The sequence below is a fragment of the Mustela nivalis genome, assembly GCF_964662115.1.
Source record: "Mustela nivalis genome assembly, chromosome: 2".
NCBI lineage: Eukaryota > Metazoa > Chordata > Mammalia > Carnivora > Mustelidae > Mustela > Mustela nivalis.
This window is the reverse complement of record NC_139021.1, coordinates 26,108,191-26,127,653: the sequence shown is the minus strand read 5'-3', so window position 1 is coordinate 26,127,653 and position 19,463 is coordinate 26,108,191. Positions and strand designations below refer to the sequence as shown.

The following is a 19,463-nucleotide window of genomic DNA, read 5'->3' as shown; positions in this document are numbered from 1 at the left end:
CCACATATCGAGTTACAGGTAGAATGTATATTTGAGTCCGTGTTTTCATGGATTATTCTATTTAGAAGCACCTTCACAGTTATGACCATTAATGAAAAAGCTGTGTAACAGATTATTTATACATTGAAAAATATACCTTTGATTTAAATCTATTCTTTTTAGAAGAATCATTTTAATTGACATTCCATTCAATTTGAAACTACCATTTACTATTTAATAGTTATATAAGGGCATCATATTCTATATGTCAGTAACTTTTTTTTTTTTTTTAATGTAGGCTCCACACTCAGCATGGTGTCCAATGCAGGGCAGGGCTTGAATTCACAACCCTGAGATCAACAGTCAGACGTTTAACCAACGGAGCCACCCAGGCATCCCTATATGTCAGTATTTTTTTGAGGATGACTATTGCTTAAATAGTGCCAAGTTTTGGTTCAAATGTACACAGATCTCTGGTTCCTGGTTCAACAGATTTTGTTCTTGAAATTGCTTTAGAGTTTAATTCTGGCAATATTTTTCAGCTATTTTTAATTTCTTATTTTTGTTGCAATGAAACATCCAATCCAATTCCAGAAAAGGATGCTACATTTATCTACTTCAGTTCAACTGGGCTATTAAAGCTTCTTCAAAAAAGACAACACAGAACACTGGGAAACTGCCATTCTTTCTCTAAACCAAAAAAATTCAAGTGTGCAACCTTTCTGCCAAGTACCAACATGGCATCTCTTAAAGAGGAAAAAAATAGTTTTTTGTTCCAGTATAAATTCTAAGCTCTCTACAAAGACTGATGGTGACTCAGATTAAGTCAAGTATGATAATTTCATGGTTTGGGAGAGATTTGGAGGAGGAAAAGCATTGATGATTACATGTTCGTTCAGTTACATAATTTTATCAATTTTCATTCAAAAGTTATGTAAAGCAAGTTTAAACAGCTCCACTGAAAGAAGAGTTAGGAGTGTTTAAAAAAAAGCTCCCTGAGTTCTAATTAAGAGATAAAAATGATATACAGTTTGGTTTTTTTTTCCATTTTGGAGAAAATCTGCTAACAAGTTGACATGAACCATATAGGTAAGTTTCAGCACTTCTAAAATTACTTACAAATATCACTTTTGCTCCATTAATATTATACAGTCAATTTCTTTCTCTGACTATATATGGGAGAATCTTAGAAATCAAGAGCAAATGACTCATACCTAGATTTAGAGTTGAGATCAAGAAAGTCCCCATCATGAGAAAAGGATCAATAAGAAATTACTTGGTATTTCCCTAGAGATGGAATAACAGAAGTATAGCAAACAAAGCTATTGGAAATCTGAATTATCTATTAAAAAGTTTCAATATCTGCTTCATGAATTCACTTCCTCATATTCAGATAGCTCATTGAAATTATCTTGCTTTAATGCTGAGCTCATTAAAATCTGAAAAATTATACACCAATGCTGGTTGGCCTATCAGTAGATAACATCAGTAGATAAGATCAGTAGATAACAGAGTGAGCACGTCAGCAATATCATTTGACCTTTGTCAGTCTCTGTTTTCCCTTTCCTCTTCATCACTGTAGTTTGGTTTGCTTTTGGTTGTAAAGAAACAATCTAATGCTATCTTTAAGGATCATAAACTACTCTGTTTATTGAAAAGAAGAGAAAGAAAAGAGAAGAGAGAAGAGAAAGGAAAAGAAAAGGAGAGAAAAGAGATAAAAGAAAAGAGATAAGAAAAAGCAAGACAAGACAGCTCAGGTGTGTTCTCAGTTTAAAATTGGCCTGGCTCTGATAGGCTTTGATTTACTACTGTTGACCATAAACAATTTCACTAACAACTAGCATCAGACATGATTATTCTTTGACCTTGTTTGAACAAGACAAAAAGAAGACCTTTCCATAATTACGTCTGAGCACAATTAAAAACATGAACACTGTCCCAACTGCCAAAATGACCAAGACCCTTCTATGTCAGCTAATATGAGTAAATGTTGTTTCCATACCAAATATTATTCCAGGAATGTTCCACTCCTTCCATCTTCTAGGGGAAAAAAAAATGTATTCAGATACCCAATTACAGGGGCACCTGGGTGGCTCAGTTGGATGTGTCTGCCTTTGGCTCAGGTTATGATCCTTGGTTCCTGGGATGAGTCCCATATTGGGTGCTGCTCCCTCTCCCTCTGCCTAAAGTTTCCTGTTTGAGCTCTCTCTCTCTGTGTCAAATAAATAAACAAAATCTTTAAAAAAGAAAAAGATACCCAGTCATAGAACTGCTCCAATTTTGTAACAACACCCAGCCTAGAAATAAAGCATGCTTCTTTGAACCCTTCCAGAACTATCTTGCACAGCCCAAACCCTTTAACAAGTCTCTCCTAATACTCTCATACTGGGATGCCAGTATGTGGCGTGTTGTCTCACTCATTATGGTGAGCAAATACATGCAATGTTGTTTAACTGAAAGGTGTTCCTGATGGACTTTGGTTGGAGGGGACTGACAGTAAGACATGGTACAAAATAAATGCCATAAGGTATGAATGGATGTGCACATGGAGCCAAATGTCAAAATATATTAAGCAGTTTTGGCATGATTTTAGGCATTTAAGTAATCACTAGTCATTTAAGTAACAGTAAATGGTATTACCTTTTCCTCATAACAGTTTCACCAGTTTAATTTTTTAGTTTCTTCACATTTTATATATATATATATATATATATATATATATAAAACTGAATGATGTCCATACCCCTATGCTCTCTAGATATCAAACAATGAAACACTTTATGAGTTCCATGCTCTATCTACTGATATATGAAAGGAGGTCAGGTCTTTAGGTTGTGTGAGGCAAAGGGGTCACACAGTTCAAAGCAGCAGTGATTTATGTTTTATATAAAATGTGTCCTTATACCTGCAGCAGTCTCTTTTAGAATGAGACTTTGTAGAGTTAAATATACTTTCCCTAAATACAGCATTTATTGTAAAAGCAACATAAACTTAAAAGATGACCTAAAAGTTATTACAAGCCTTTTAAACACGACTTCTTAAAAATAATCTGGAAGTCAATATTGATTCAACTCATTCTTTCACAGAAGAGGTGCCAATGGATAAAAACACTGGAAAACAATGGATGACATAAATTAAATCATATTATAAATTGTGCTTACTTAGAAAATCTTCTGTATATAAATTTAACATTCTGATAGAAAAAGCAGTGCCGGGATATTAGATTTAAACATGAAAATGATACCTTCTGCTTTAAAGGAATAAATATACAATCTGATTATGCTATAGTCTCCTTGTTGTTTTGGCTGCTGTAAATCAGACTCCCAATAAAAATTATCTTCTTTTCACACAGTGTCCTTACCACATTCTGGAAACCACAAACAACATACCAAGTTGCAAATAATCTACTTATCGTTGTGAACTTGTAGGTCACGAAGAAGAGAAGCACTACAAAGTTTGAAGTGCAAGGTTTTAATTAGAAGGGGCACTTCCTAGAAAGTGAGATGACATCATCTCGCTAAAAATTAAAAGCACTTTTGCCAAATTTTTAAGGAAAATTAGATTTATAGGCCATTAAGGATAATATATGTGTTCAAAATTACCAGCTTGGGACATTGCCTGGTATTCTGTAAGAACTCTTTATATTTTAGCTATTTTTATTGCCAGTGTTGTTGTCATTATTTAAGACATTAAGACATTATTTATGGAGTCATATGGACCTATTTTGAATTCGGCAGCTCTTCTCTTAGTTCTCTAGCTTTATGTAGGTTAATTTTTTTTCTTTCAGTTCTTACATTATTAAAATGGGGATAATAATACTTATCTTGCAGAACTATTACAAAAATTAGCAATAATACATGAGAAATAGCTAGCAGAGAACCCAGCATATTAAGTTTTCAGTAAATGGTAGCTATCACTATTCTAGTGACTAATGTGAAAAGTCACAGTCCGCAAAAACAATGCATTTAAGAAAGGGTTGTGTTTTGTTTTATCTCTTTAAGACAGGTTCTGTGTAACTTACTTTTAAGAAGTCACTGATGAGGACTGAATATTGTTAATATTTATTACAAGCTAAACTCATTTTAACTCTACAGCAGATATCAAGAAAATTTAGCTCTTACATTAGGAAATTACAATCCCAGCAATACAGAGACAAAAACACTCTCTTAGATAAAAAAAAAAGAAGTATGATATCTGAGATAAAGTGCCTCAACATTTACACCTGTCCTATTTTTTCATTGCACAGAACTTTCATTTTTCAAAGCTTTTTATGAATGTTATTTTTGATCATGAAAGGCTTTATGAAGGTGATGTTTTATAAAAGACAGATGGCTGGCTGGATCTCATAAATGAAGTCAGGTTGGGAGAAAAGAAATGCATTTTTTTCTCTTTTCAAAGATATTAAAAACACGTTAATAAATAAAGCCTAAATGATCAGTGTGACCTTTAGGAAAGTATGTGAAAAGATTGATCTGTCAAATTTATAAAATAAATACACAAGTCCTAAGAAAACTACTTTACTTACTGTACGGCATAACACAAGGACCTATTAAATTGGTAATAGAGTTTAAAGTTAGGGAGTTAGGGAGTAAACCATTCTAAGCTTAGGTACACTTAATCAGCTTAACAGTGTTAAATAGTGCATTACCTCCCTGGTTTTCTTTTTGTTTCTGTGAAGGGAAATGCATGCATCTACCTAATCATAAAATAATCTTTAAAAAGTTGTAATATAGCTCAAATAAAATCCATTAAACTATTTTAAAAAGATTTTGAACTCTTTCCACTGTAAGACTAAAATATAATCAGTCAGTAGTATGAAGTAGTATGAATGCAAAAAGGTTAAGAAGCATAAATGTGATCTGTGTCCTCAAAAATGTACTGCCTATGACTAAACTCATGAGACTTATAAAACAATACACCATGCTGTAATAAGTTCTCAAATTTGGGGAAGAGAAAGTGCAATCATAGAGAAGATGATTGTGATCCCTGTGAGCTCAAATTGTCAAGAAATGGAGGAAATGGGACTTAAGAGGAGGAGACAAAAAGAACGGAAGATAAGTATGAAATCATATAAGAAAGGATGTTCAGTAGACAACTGGAGAACCAATCTGCCTGGAGTCAGAGTAAGCGCTGGGGAGTAAGATTCATTGAAATGCATTATAACGTAGCTTTAAATTTGATTTAATGTAGGCATCCCGCAATCTTGAAAAAGAGAGTCAGAATGAAAGCTGTACTTCAGGAAAATGATCCTACTAAGGTTGGCGGAATATAAGACATCTGTCAATTTTTAACGTGAGCCCTAGATATATCCTCAAATTCCAAGGTTATTTAAGGTTTAGGTAAAATTCCCAGGGATGTTGATTCAAATGTTGTGGTTTTCTTGGCTCTGGCAATTGTGCCTTTTTGTGAAATTCCAATTATAAACATAAATAAAGATCAGCCCTCTATTAGAAAACCTAAAACATCAGATAAGACAAGGTCAGGAAAGGAACATTACTGTTGGGCATTATGGTAACTGTATTTTATCCATTGCCTCCAGTTCTCCTAATCTCTGCAATGTAATGCTGATAATAGTAATAATGACAACACTTATTGGGTTGAGCTCTACAAAACTGTCAATACTCAGCATTTTTTAACCAATTATTTCATGTGGTTCAACCTAATGTGTTGCTGTAATTGGAGTGATTTCTCTATTGTCTCTCATAAAGGCTGCCAGCAATCCCACCATGTTGTTTTACAACTGAGGAAAGCGGAAGCCAAAGAGTAACTTGTCCAAGGTCAACGGGAAAACAAAGTGCTAAATAAATAGTGGATCTCCCTTTCTAAGTTAATTCCATTGTATTATAAGTGGCCCAAAAATCGTTATAAAAGTAAGGTGAACTATATTTTAGAATGAGAAAAAATATATACATATATACATTCACATAAATATCTACATAAATCCACTTCATATTTTGTGTATGACATTCTGTCATCCTTCTATTTTCTATATGAACACACACACACACACACACACACACATCTTTTTCTCTGGCAGTATTTCTCCTTTGAAAAGTCTTATAAGAAAGGATGTATCATTAGGAATAAACATTTTCTTATTTATAACAGAATACAATCAATTTGAGATAAGGGGAGATTTTTTTAAAAAGCTCTGTGCACCATCTGGATGTTCTTTGAAAAGGTTAATGTTATGAAGAGAGGACCCAGAATAATTCTATAAAAAGAATTAAAATGAAACTCCTCGTAAATTATTTCACAGGAGTAAAAGCTATGAACTTAATGATCTGGAATAGTCACTTAAAAGTGTAAAATTCTAGAATAGATACAGTTTTGAAATAAGAGTATAAATGAATGAGTAATATGATCTAAAGCATAAAGATATTGGATGCTATTTTTAGAAAGACTCACAGTAGGTTGAATAGATTAAACATTTTGTATGAAAAATCTATTGATGTCTCAAAATTACATGCAATAAAATATGAACAGCTGGTTCTCTTTTATTGGTTTCTGCACAAAAATGATTATTTTCTACTGAGTAATTACTGACTGATTTATTTCCTATTTCCATTTGCTCACATTTTAATGTCCCTAAACGCTTAAAAGAGGTCATTCTTTGCAAGTAAATGTGTTTGAAATGATTTTTTAAAAGTGTCAAATTTTAATACCTCTTCAATCATTGGTAAAATATATATTACACTCAATTTTTCCAGGACAATTTTAAATTGAAATAGTGCCAAATAAAATAGAAACTCTTAGATAATACTAACCGTGGTAACTGAGCACAAAAAAGCCACTTGTTGTGAAATCACTGTGAAATTTGATTAGAATCTGATTTGAAGTGCTATAGACTGATTCCAAAGCTGTATTGCCACTGAATTGTCCAATCTGAGGTGAGTTTTGGTCTGGTCCATCCCTATTAGAGAGAGACAGAGCAGGGAGGGGAGAAAGAGATATTGAGATTTTTTTTTTTTTTTTTAAGAGAGTTTTGCACAAGGTTTAAAGAAAGTATTACATATGAAGTGGCAAAGAGGCAATAGATGAAATAACCAATGATTAGGGCCAAATCATACTGGAACATTGTGTTTTTTGGGTGGGTAATGAAAGGCACGCATATTTGTTATAATCAGTTCCATTGCCCCTGGTGTTTTGAACACAACCCATAAGGTCCCAAATGCTTGAATTTGCCCTCCTTTTAGTTTCTTCAAAACAATCTTGAAAATCAGAGATGGTTACATTTTGAAGGACTCTTGGAACTCATCCAGTAGTTCAGGTAACCAGCTGTCAATAATTAATTCAGAGATTTTCTTTATAATATGCTTTTAAATAAAAATGTTTCATTAACAGGATAATTATAATGTAAATATATTTTATAACAAATTATAATGACAGGAATTCAATCATATTAAATTATTATGATTTGAACTTAGGTCCTTAAATATCACTGGTTTTCTAAATAGAGAACTTTGCACATTAATAATAAATTTAACATCTTTTTTAACCCACAAAACCTTTTGTTCTGTGTAGCTGCTTCATGGGCAAATGAGTCAAAACCTGTTTCTCTTGTTTGTCTCGTTCTACAAAATACATACGGTCACCCTCAGTTACTCACACCAATTCAAATATCAGATGGGATGACAATTTGTAAAGGACTGTGATATATTTTCATTCCTACCTAGTTTCACTGTTATATATGGTTGAATCAATCAATAACAATGGTCCTGGCTTACCATACAGTAATGAAATCATAGATTGGTTCTGTTTGAAGGACAGTAAAATTGATGTAGATTCCATTCCCAGGGGGTACTCTCACAAGCCAAAAACAGTCTTGAAAGTTAGGATATTCATCAGGATAGCCAGGAGAATAAATGGTGCCATTCATTGCAGTTATATTTCCTCCACAAAGAGCTACAGAAATAATACAAAAAATTATTAAAATAAAATGACAATAAACTGATCATAGAGGAAAAGAGCACTCACCAAAACACATACCCTCCCCAATGTCCATAATAGAGGAAAAGAGCAAACATTTCATAACACTTCTCAGCATTAAATACATTTATATTATGTTCTTACCTCAGTTAAGATATATAAAATTACGTTGGCAACCATGAACAATATGTAGTCTGCTTTTATTTATTTTTCAATATGTGGTATGTTACATAGTTATTATTATTTATTCATAGATTAGTAAATTAGATTTTCTTCCTTTTTCTCAAATGCTTTATCAATACATACACTGTTCAACTTCTACTTTATATCATCTATACATATAAAGCCTTATAAAAGATTTAAGTTCTTTTAATTTAAAAGGATTTTTAGAGAAAATGAGTCCAAATTCAGTAGCAATACCTGCATTAGTGGCTTACATAAGAATGATTATTAAACACAATCCCATGCAACCACCCAGACACACACACACACACACAGGAGAAGCTCTAAAGTGTTAATGAACTGTAGTCTTACTTCCAACGGAGAAGGTTGGAAATCCTGCCAATAATGATAAAATCAATTATTGATTTTGGAGCCTTAAGGATTTTGATATGGGTACTAACTATAATTCTCAACTGAAAAGAAGACTGTATATTTAGCATGCTATTTGAAGAAGATGACAAAAAAGAGTGCCAAGACCAAAATTATTAAACACAGATGATATCAACTAAAACATAGCTTCAAATTAGAAGCATACCTTCACACCTTGGAAGTGGATGATTCCAATTACGACTCACTCCGTGAAGGCAAGTGAGAGCTGAATTTCCAATTAGTGTGTATCCAGGGAAACATTCAAACGAAATGGTTTGACCCACTGTAAAATCATTGCCAATTACAAAACCATTTCGAAATGGGCGTGGATCAGGACAGCTTTGCAACTGATAGGCTGGAAAGGGAAAGAGAAAGACGTATTTCCTTTCTGAATATCAGAAAGACCACAGATGGGTACTATTTGCAACTTGCAAAATAGATGCAGTGCTGCTTTGGTTATAAATAGTAATTCAGGTTTATAATAAGTGATGTCAGTGGCAGTGTGATATGAATTTCTTCTTGTCTATAATTTTCATATTTAAAATGTTAGTACAATTCATAAAAATGCATCCAGTTTCTTATGCAATCTATCTAAATTATAAGTTTTGATGAAAATGTAAACTACTCTCAAAGCCACAATTTTAATCTGACACATTTTGATTCCTTTACGTAGAATGCAGTTGCTTCCTGGTTTTATTGCCTGTATGCAGAATAAAATAAGCATATACATAAGCCTAATTCTGAGTCTTTTTAAATTTGTTTTTACTATTTTTTCCTCAAAAAAAAAACCACCAAAAACTAAAACAAAAAACTATAGTATCCCTCTGTTGGGTTTCTCCAAATAAATTATTTAATAAATATGAAGTATTAGGAAATAAGTTTTCTTCTAATACAAATTGTGTACTTCAGTTATCAAGATATTTTTAGCATAGTAGTATAACTATGTGCTTATTTGTTCATATCCCTCTTGTTCTGTGTGAAATCAAAGCTCCTGTTTTGTTTATCACTGTGAACTAAAGGCCTTGTCCATTCAAATAGTAGGTACTTAATGAATATTGCTGAATAAATTTTGAAGTTATAAACAGTATAATTATTCATATGCTCATGCCAATATGATTAATATTTGGGACTTTGTTTTCAAGAATAGTAAAATTGTATAATTATTAATAATATTTAAATTACCAACAATCAGAGTCTATTTTCCATTAACCACTAAGTTCTAAATTTCCCGAATCAAAAGATTGCATTTGCAGTTGAATCAGTAACCTTAAATTGTTAATTAAAATGTAACTCAAGGGGCTCCTGGGTGGCTCAGTGGGTTAAAGCCTCCGCCTTCGGCTCAGGTCATGATCCCAGGGTCCTGGGATCGAGCCCCGCATTGGGCTCTCTGCTCAGCAGGGACCCTGCTTCCCCCCTCTCTCTCTACCTGCCTCTCCACTTACTTGTAATCTCTGTCAAATAAATAAATAAAATCTTTTAAAAATATAAATATATTTCTCAAATTTTTAAGCTAGACATTTCAGAATTAACAATTTCCTTAAGATACGAAGTGCTTTTTTTCCTTAGTCTATCTTTTTTATTTGAATTAATATTCCACACATACAAAAAAAATCAAAACCAAAGGCATCATTCCAATTTAAGACAAATGTGTATCATTTGATTTTTAGGAGTTAGAGTATATCATTCTATTAAACAAACCCTTTCAAAGTTTTATTCACATTTAACAGATTTTATCCAGTTTTATTGAGATGCAATCAACATACAGTGCTGCATGAGTTTAAAGTCTCCAACATGATGATTTAACTTCTATATATTGTGAAATGACAATCACAATAAGTTTAATTAATTAGATAATTTTGAATAGGATAGACCTAGACAAATGTATGATCCTGCAATGAACTCTGTAACATTTTACCCTCCTATGTATTTTAGTTTAATAAGGAAATAGAGGAAATAGATTTTTTTTTAATTATATTTGGTTTATTTGTAGGACTTGGACAGAATTCTTTAGGCTTGACTTTGGGAACCACAGCAGCTACTTCAACTGCAGGCAATGAAGGTCTTGGTGGTATAGATTTTAGTATAGAGGAAATACATTTTAAATATTCAGGAAAAAGTCCTCACCCCATATCATATACAATACAGAGCTTAACTGACTGCCAGCAATAACATTAATTTTGGAAGGAAGTTTTCCAGTTTAAGGTTACACTTGATTGTATAATATACATTTTTCCAAAATTCAGAAAGCTCTTAAAATCTGATCACAAAAACATCTAAAAGTAATGATTCTTTGAATCTGTATAAATTAACTTATTTCTCAAAAATGCCATTAGCTCAATAATATAAATGTGTAAAAGTATAGATAGTTTTAAAATGAAATATAATTCACAAATAATATCTAGTGAGCTATAATGATGTAACACATGTCTATAATGTCAACAATATTAATATTTCAATAACAATAAAAATCCTGTATTTTTTATGTATTTGTTATATAAATAATGAATCTTTTTTTAGGGCACATTGACTGAAATGGCAGTTAGTAAAATTCAAATTCTAGTTATACATCATTCAAATAAGAGCATTATTTTGAGAGGCAGAAGGAAAAAGAGGGAAGGATAAAAAGATGAAGCCTGGTTTAAAGTAAATAACAAGGTGCTTGGCATAGCCATGAACACCTGCTAGAGAAGGACTACAAATATAGCTCCAAGTCTTCTGGCAGCAAATAAGAAACTTAATCCATTGCCCAATTGTTTTTGAAATAATTAAATTCCTTGGGAACATGGTTGATTCCGTACTGAGAGGTGGCAGAAATTACTTCTATTTTATGTAAATGATGATGTGTGATATTGTGTTCTTAAGTAATGTATTCAAGCATAATGCAAATTATAATTATTTTAGACCCATGTAGTTAGAATTTATGACGTCTATTTTAGCTACTCTTAAATTTCCTTCTGGGTATATGCTTTTATTCAGCAAATATTTATTGTGTTCTTACTTTGTAGCCCTTGAAATATATTGACACATAAGACAAAGATGCCTGTTCTTGTGTAGCTCACATTCAAAAGTATCACATACTCATAAAATCTTTTGGTAATTATGGCCGAGATGCAATTAAATGTTATTTGATTAAAAGTTGCAGTCATTGGAACTACATTGCATAAAAAATCATCATAACTTTAAATGTTTAATTTTAGTCTTAAAAGTTTAAAAGTCCTAGACTTTTAAAATCTGAAATAATATAATCATAAAAATACCTAAAATGCTCTGAATATCTAATAATAGTATACTTCATGTCATATATTTTACATTAATTTCATCATATAAAGTTAAAAACAATCTGGGAGGTACTATCATTAACTATACTATGCAAATGAAGAAATGGAGTAGAGCTCTAATCTACTTGAGATTGAATCTGGAGAGTCAGAGTCTATTCAAAAGAGATAAAAATCCGGATGCCCGGGAGGCTCAGTGGGTTAAAGTCTCTGCCTTCAGCTCGGGTCATGATCCTGGGGTCCTGGGATCAAGCCCTACATTGGGCTTTCTGCTTGGCAGGGAGCCTGCTTCCCTTCCTCTCTCTCTGCCTGCCTCTCTGCCTACTTGTGATCTCTGTCTGTCAAATAATTTTAAAAATCTTTAAAAAAATTAAAATAAAAGAGATAAAAGTCTTGTCAAAGTATTTATTTTATATTCTCATGGAAATAGAATAGAATGAAAGAATGTCATATTATTCTATCATTATAAAGCAAAAGAAAATTTTACACAGAATATATGAGTACTGCAAGATATTTTCAATACACTTATTTTAATAGAAAAACAAAGATAAATCTTTGATAACCAGTTTGCCTTGCCTTGGCTTGCTTAATTTAATTGTGTATTAATACTAATTCAATCGTTTTTTCATGGTTAGAATTTTCCAAGGCCTCAGAAAGACATCATCTTCCCAATACAGTTGCCTGAAAATTGCATTATTAAAAAAAAAAATCTTCCTAATTTAGCCTTGCCTTGGTTTAGGCTTTCTAAAATACAATATAGAAAATACTTAGAGTTAGTTAAATTGCTAATAGCTGATTTGGAGCGAAATGAGCTTCCACTTTTTGTTAAACCTCTCACCTTGGTATACAATGTGGAACCCTTGTTTGTTTTGTGAATAGTCACTGTGAAAATACAAACTGGTTTCATGAGTTGTACTAAACAGGGAAGATGGTATTTGAGGACCACTAAGCCGGCCAATAACAGTACTAGTTTCTGAGGATCCACTTCTTACTTCCAAATAATCATGTATGGTTTCTGTAGAAAAATTGACAAACTGGAGATGTACACCTAAAGAAGAAAAGCAAACAATACTACTTTATTGATTTATCCAATTGAATATGCACGCATTTATACACACAATCCCATTAATGTAGATATATATGTTTCCATGTAGGTCACGAGGCATATTCTCAAGGTCTGGGCCATGGGTTTGCCCTTTGCCAGGAAACTAGCTTTGTCATGGTTCAAAGTAATAGAATACTGCTCTCAAATGCCCACTAGTTGTCATAGGGGAATCTCATTTTGCTATAATGTCACCATAATAAAACTAACCAAAAAGGTGGCTTTCTTGCTCTTTGATACCATTTAAAATTGGATTAAACAATTTTTAGAGGTAAAAAAAACATTTGGTGTATTTGTCCAATTTGAGGCCAAAATATGATTGCAAAGTTTTCATTTACTAATATAATACAATTCCATTAGAAATTAGCCATTCCTCTATTGGGGATACATTAACTTCCCCAATATAGCATTAGAGGCATGTAATTTATAAATGTGTTCTTTTACTAGTTTATAAGAAGATAATGCTAATTTTTATATAATTATTCCAGGAAAATCTAGTGATCATTGTTATATGCTATAATATTGCAATATAGTCTCAAAATTTATATAAACATAACTAAAATATGAGATAGTGAAATGTTTCTAGAATGGGAAATATAAAACGAGAGCCTCGTTGAGGTATGCTTACCTAATTAATATTCAATTTTAGTGACTTAAGGGGATTTTTTCCACCTATCATTCTCCAAATTGTTAAAAATAAAATCTGGCATTTATTGTTTGCTAGACACTTTAAGTGTTTATACACGTTATTTATTTAATGTTCACAGTTATTCATGAAAATAAAGAAACCAAGGCACAGAGAAGCTAAGTAATACACTAGATTATACAATGACCTAAAAGACCTGAAATTCAAACTCAGGCACTCTTGGCTCTTGGACTCTTGCTTTTGATAACGACAATGGAGTTCTCAACTAAAGTCACATTTTGTTACTGGAAAAAGAGTTCTACAAAAACTTTTTCTTACATGCGAAAAGATTTCCATGGGCAAATACATTTGGGAAACACTGGGAATGGGATTTAAAATATTAATCAGGTTTCTGTAAAATTATACAAATTTCTTAGAAATTTGAACAAGCTATCCTAATATGGGAGGCTCCAAGAATTGCATATTTCTTTCCAAAAATTTCCCAAGCCTCCTTTTCACAAATTATCTTGTCAATAAATGTCTTACAGACACAAGAGAATACTTCTTTAATTTTTGATATGTATTCAATATTCTTTTCAAAAATTACAAACTATTTTTTTGAAATAGAGTAGAACTAATTTTTGATTCAACCAAAACTCAGAGAACAATGGTATTACTTAAATGTAATCAAATCAGAAATTGTCTCTTATGTTTTCATTTTTAAAACAGAGATGTGTATTATTTCTAATTTTAATGAAATCAGTTTTTCTAAAATCAAGGAAGTATTAACGAGAGGTAAGTTGAAAATGATATGATGACTCTACTGAAAATATGTTTAATAATTTATTTTAAAATAATTCAATTGGGGATGCCTGGTGGCTCAATTAAGCTTCTGCCTTTTGCTCAGGCTTGATCCCAGGGTCCTATGATTGAGTCCTGTGTCTGGCCCTTTGCTCAGCAGGGATCCTGCTTCTTCTCCCTCTACCTGCCTCCCCTTTGCTTGTGCTCTGTCTCTCTCTGACAAATAAGTAAATAAAACCTTTAAAAATATAAAATAAAATAATTCAGCTAGCTCCATAAGCAACATGGGATGAGTCCTCTTAAGTGGCTGGTAAAAGACACATAAGAATAACCACACAAGTTCAAATCTCTTACTCATTTATATCAGTATTGTTATTCAGTGAATGGACATAGAATTTGACTATAACTTCAAAGTAAGCACAATTATGTAGTAACCAGGATAATCCTCATTAGAAAGTCCTCCAACATCTTTCTGTGGCTTCCTGTTTTCCCAAAACCTCCGGCCAAACTGCATTCAGGTTGGTTGAATTTCTTCAGTTTTCATCTGCATCTTTCCATGTGTCACTCTGTTTACCAATAATTTCTTTTCAGTTCCCCACAGTTGGACCCTCTTTGTTGGGCTTTTACTTATCTACAAAATCACAATTTAGGAATTACTTCCTCTAGCAAGACTTTTCTGCATTTCCTGGATAAGGCATCCATTTCCTGGATGTCTGTACTAACTACAGTCCTGTAATCTATTCTAGTTTATTGAATAGCATATTTGACAACCTGTTGCCTCATCATGACTATAACTTATCTGGGGAAAGATACAAACTCTGTTTCACTATGCATTTTATTCCCATTTAGCATAGTACTTGGAGTATAACATGCACTCAGAAGGAAATGTCAAAACTAGTTTTCTGTGAATTTATGTAAAATATTTAAATATGAATTTTAATTCATATTTATTTAAATATAAGCTTAATTCATAGATGGTTTTGGGTAATAAGGTGCTGAATTCAGTCCTCAATAAGTGAGATAGTACATAATTTCTTAATTGCTCTAAATCCACCAGGTTTTGTGTGATTCAGGGAATCTATTCATCCTCATCTTCAGTGATTTAATAAATAAGACTTTCTTCCATCTAGCACTTCTAGTTATGCATATACAAACCCAAAGGATATGAAGCTGCAAGAGAATATATTAGTGATAGAAGAGTGAGAAAGAATCCATGAAATGTTATATATATAATGCAATATACCCCAAACTGATAATTATATTATTAAAATTAGAAAGCATTACATCTACATAGGTATTTAAACCCATCATTACAAATTTGTACTACTTTTAAATGTAAAATCTTATTTATTTGGAATGAATATTAAATAAATTTGATAAATTACTAGAAACTATTTTATACACACACACACACACACACCACTTGGTTATAATAACAAGAAGAGAGTTATAAAAAGGAATATACACAAAATCACATTGAATTTACTATTGTCACATACATCGAAATCAGAATAAATCCATACAAATCAACTGAAAAATATCAGAAAGTTACCTGTATACCTGCCATCTAACTATGAAGTTAGAAAAGGCCCATATCTCTTTAATTATCCTAGTACTTCAAGTGAAAGATATTTGATTTCAGCAACCAAATTTGGCTCAGGCAATTCAAATTTCACTCCTCAATTTATATAACTATAGGCAATCCCAAAGTAAACTATAATTTGTGAGTTTTTACTAGACCTTGATATTTCTTTATAAGGATACATTCATGATACAGAAATCTTTCTCACATGTTTTTACTATACATACCGAAACCTATGGGCAGCTTTATTGTCCATGTGCAATCTAAGCTGCTAGGGTAGTTTCCAGGAAACCCGGGGCTGAGGATCACACCGCTGAAATCTGACATTGCGCCACCACACTGAGCTACAAAAGGAGAGATCCCATGTAAGCCAGAGTAATGGAATACTCTACTGTATTAAAAACAAATTGAAATCATTTCAAGTCTTAAGTCTGAGTTAAAACTGTTTGACATAAATTTTAATATTGTCAACTCTCATTCATACCATACACTAGTAATCAAATATAATCAATTGACAATGCATTTTCTAAAATAGCTTAAAAAGACAATATACTTCCTTCCTCAGCAATAAATGCAAGCTAAATCAATTATTGCCCAGCAAGAAGTAGCTTATGTGCAGTGAATACAATCAAACAAGGAGCATATGTCCTTTTCCATAGCAGGCAGTTTATTTCTTATCTGTGAGTACCTCCAGGAATGTTTTCATTCGTTCCAAAGATGACACAATTTAGAAAAAAAAAAAAATCAAGCCAATAATATCCATTCTAAATACTGTATTCATAAGGGAACACTTTTTCCCAGCCTTCCCTCCTTTTTTTTTTTTTTTTTTTGTGAGAAGGTTAAAGAGTTTTAAGAAAGAGATTGGTTTCTATCAGTCATATGTCATGGATTCACATAACCCACATGGGATATGGCTGTCCTTTATCCTAAAAAATTTAGACCAAGCCTAGAGAAAGAAAAAACAAGATGCACGCCAGTTTGAGAAATTCGACATAATTTTTAAATGTGCTTGTTCTGGAATATCTACTATATTGATTTGCTATTAATAAATTAGCAAAAATTATAAGAATAGATAATTAGCCAAGCTCATGATTACATATAACTATTTAACATGTATTAAAAGAGTCATTGCATTTGAGAAACTAATTCTTTCCTCTAAAAGTACATTGGGGAGGGTATGTGCTTTGGTGAGTGCTGTGAAGTGTGTAAACCTGGTGATTCAGAGACCTGTACTCCTGGGGATAAAAATATATGTTTATAAAAAAAAAATTTAATAAAAAATACATAAATAAATAAAATCTTTTTTAAAAAAAGTACATTTTTATTATTTCATCATATAAGGACTAAAATACACATTTGTTAATTGTGGGATTAAGAACAAAATGTCATGGGGGTGCCTGGGTGGTTCAGTGTGTTAAAGCCTCCGCCTCCGGCTCAGGTCATGATCCCAGGGTCCTGAGATCAAGTCCCACATAGGGCTCTCTGCTTGGCAGGGAGCCCGTTTCCTCCTCTCTCTCTCTGCCTGCCTCTCTGCCTACTTGTTATCGCTCTGTCAAATAAATAAATGAAATCTTTAAAAAAAAAACTTGTAAAAAAAAAAAGAATAAAATGTCATGGTTGTGCATTAAGTTTGAAAACTACCTGTATATAACACATACCTGCAGTTACATTCATTTATTTGTTGTGAAGAATAATAAAAGATACTCAAACCTCAGATTGTATATCATAAAAGCAAATTCAGTAAAAATATCATCAATGTTCTGTATATTAGTAACCTGTTTGATAGCTATTTTAACTATGTGAACTGAATAAATTATATCATCTTACCATTGTATGTGAATCTATATCTATATGTGTGTGTGTGTATATATATGTATATATATATAATAAAGCAATAGTCACATAAACCTTTCTTTCCATTGATATCTAAAGATACACCTGTGCATTTTTTCATCTTTCTGAAATCTCAGCTCATCTATCCTCAAACCAGAGTAATTGTCAACGTACAGGTGCAATTAAGATTCAAAAATTCCTTTTTCTAAAATTTGATCGTTCATATATATTCATCACAGAGTCTGATAATTAATGAGGGACAGAGAAAATATTTTGGCCATTCAAAAATATTTTACAATCTCTGACAAGACTGCATTATAGGTTTGTTTCGCTTTATCCAGAACTTGGGGTAAAAGAGCACAAGGACTATCTTCCCTCTTGCCTTCAAAATCTCGTCTTTCACCTGCTCATTGTTCTTCCAATTCTGCTACTTTCTTTCTCTTCAGATATGACCTGAAAATCCTGTACTCAGCATTGCTCACCTTTCTAGAGTTTAAATCCCAAAATCAGAGGAGAAAGAAGGAAATAAAATGAAGAAGAGATCATGAAGGAGAAAGAAAGAATGACAAGTCATGAAACACATAAAAAAGAAATCCCAAAATGCATCTGCCTTCAGCTCTGCATTCATGCTTGTTTTCCCTATATCTCTGTGATTTCACACACTCCTGGGTCTTCAATGACATTTTTGTGTGTTCTACCAGTAACTCTGTACTAGATTCTATTTTGCCCCATTACACTCTTATTAAGGACACAACTATAGCCTCCAAGGTAAACACAACCATAGTCCTCTAAGATAAGATCATCTTTGATTGTTCTTTCTGATTTGTCTCTATTACCTAAAAATCTCAAGTGACTTTTCTTTCCATCCATCAGAATATCTGGAAGATTGTTTATTTTTCAGTCCACAAGGCTGTACAACCTTTTTACCTGATATCTAGAGCTTTAAGACATTATCTGAACCAGCCTTATGCTTCAGTTTCTCTTTATAATATGGCCATGATATCACTTCAAGTACTTTGTTTATCAAATACAGTACAAGTTTATTGGAAAAAATCTATAAAATGCAGAAAAGTGACTGAAAAATGAAAATGTCCTCTAATTTTACTACCCATAGATAACCTATTAAATTTTGTATTTCTTTTTCTGCAGAAAAATATATGTGTGTATTTATACAGGGATGCATGAAATGAAAATAGGCTCATACTGTGAGTCATTTTAAGCCTTTCATACTTAACTATATATTGTAAACTTTGGTCATATCTAAAAAATATCATCCAATCTAAATTCTGAATGCTTTAATATCTTTTGCAACTTAAAAACATCCTTACTCCTAAACATTATTTTCTAATGGACTCAAGAATAGGATGCATGTAAGCAATACAGATTAAACCACCTTCCCACTATATTCATACATGAAAGCCCTAACTCACAATCTGGTTGTGCTTGGAATTAGGGCCTCTAAGGAGGTAACTGAGGTTATGGGAAATTATAAGGGTGGAGCCTTAATCTAACAGTACCTGTGTTCCTCATAAGAAAAGACACCAGAGGCATTTGCACACAGGGAAAAGACCATATGAAGATGCAGGAAGATGATGTCCATCTACAAGCCAAGGAGAGAGACCACACAAGAAAACAACCCTTCCAGCATCTTGATCTTGGATTTCTAGCTTCTAACATTGTAAGGAAATAAATTTCTGTTGTCTAACCCACTCGCCTATTGTATTCTTATAGCAGCTCAAGCAAACT

General features: G+C 32.4%; 1 protein-coding gene across 5 annotated transcripts in view; it reads right to left on the bottom strand.

Moving 5' to 3' along the window:
- Positions 1–19,463, bottom strand: part of CSMD3 (CUB and Sushi multiple domains 3) — a 1,245,805-nt gene that overhangs the window by 97,327 nt on the left and 1,129,015 nt on the right. For all 5 annotated transcript variants that reach the window (XM_082720053.1, XM_082720054.1, XM_082720055.1 and 2 more), the window contains 5 exons: positions 16,112–16,228; positions 12,613–12,822; positions 8,666–8,854; positions 7,707–7,884; positions 6,747–6,892 (listed from right to left, as the gene is read on the bottom strand). In XM_082720053.1, the coding sequence (XP_082576179.1) occupies positions 6,747–6,892; positions 7,707–7,884; positions 8,666–8,854; positions 12,613–12,822; positions 16,112–16,228 (840 nt within the window). The remainder of the gene's footprint in view (positions 1–6,746; positions 6,893–7,706; positions 7,885–8,665; positions 8,855–12,612; positions 12,823–16,111; positions 16,229–19,463) is intronic.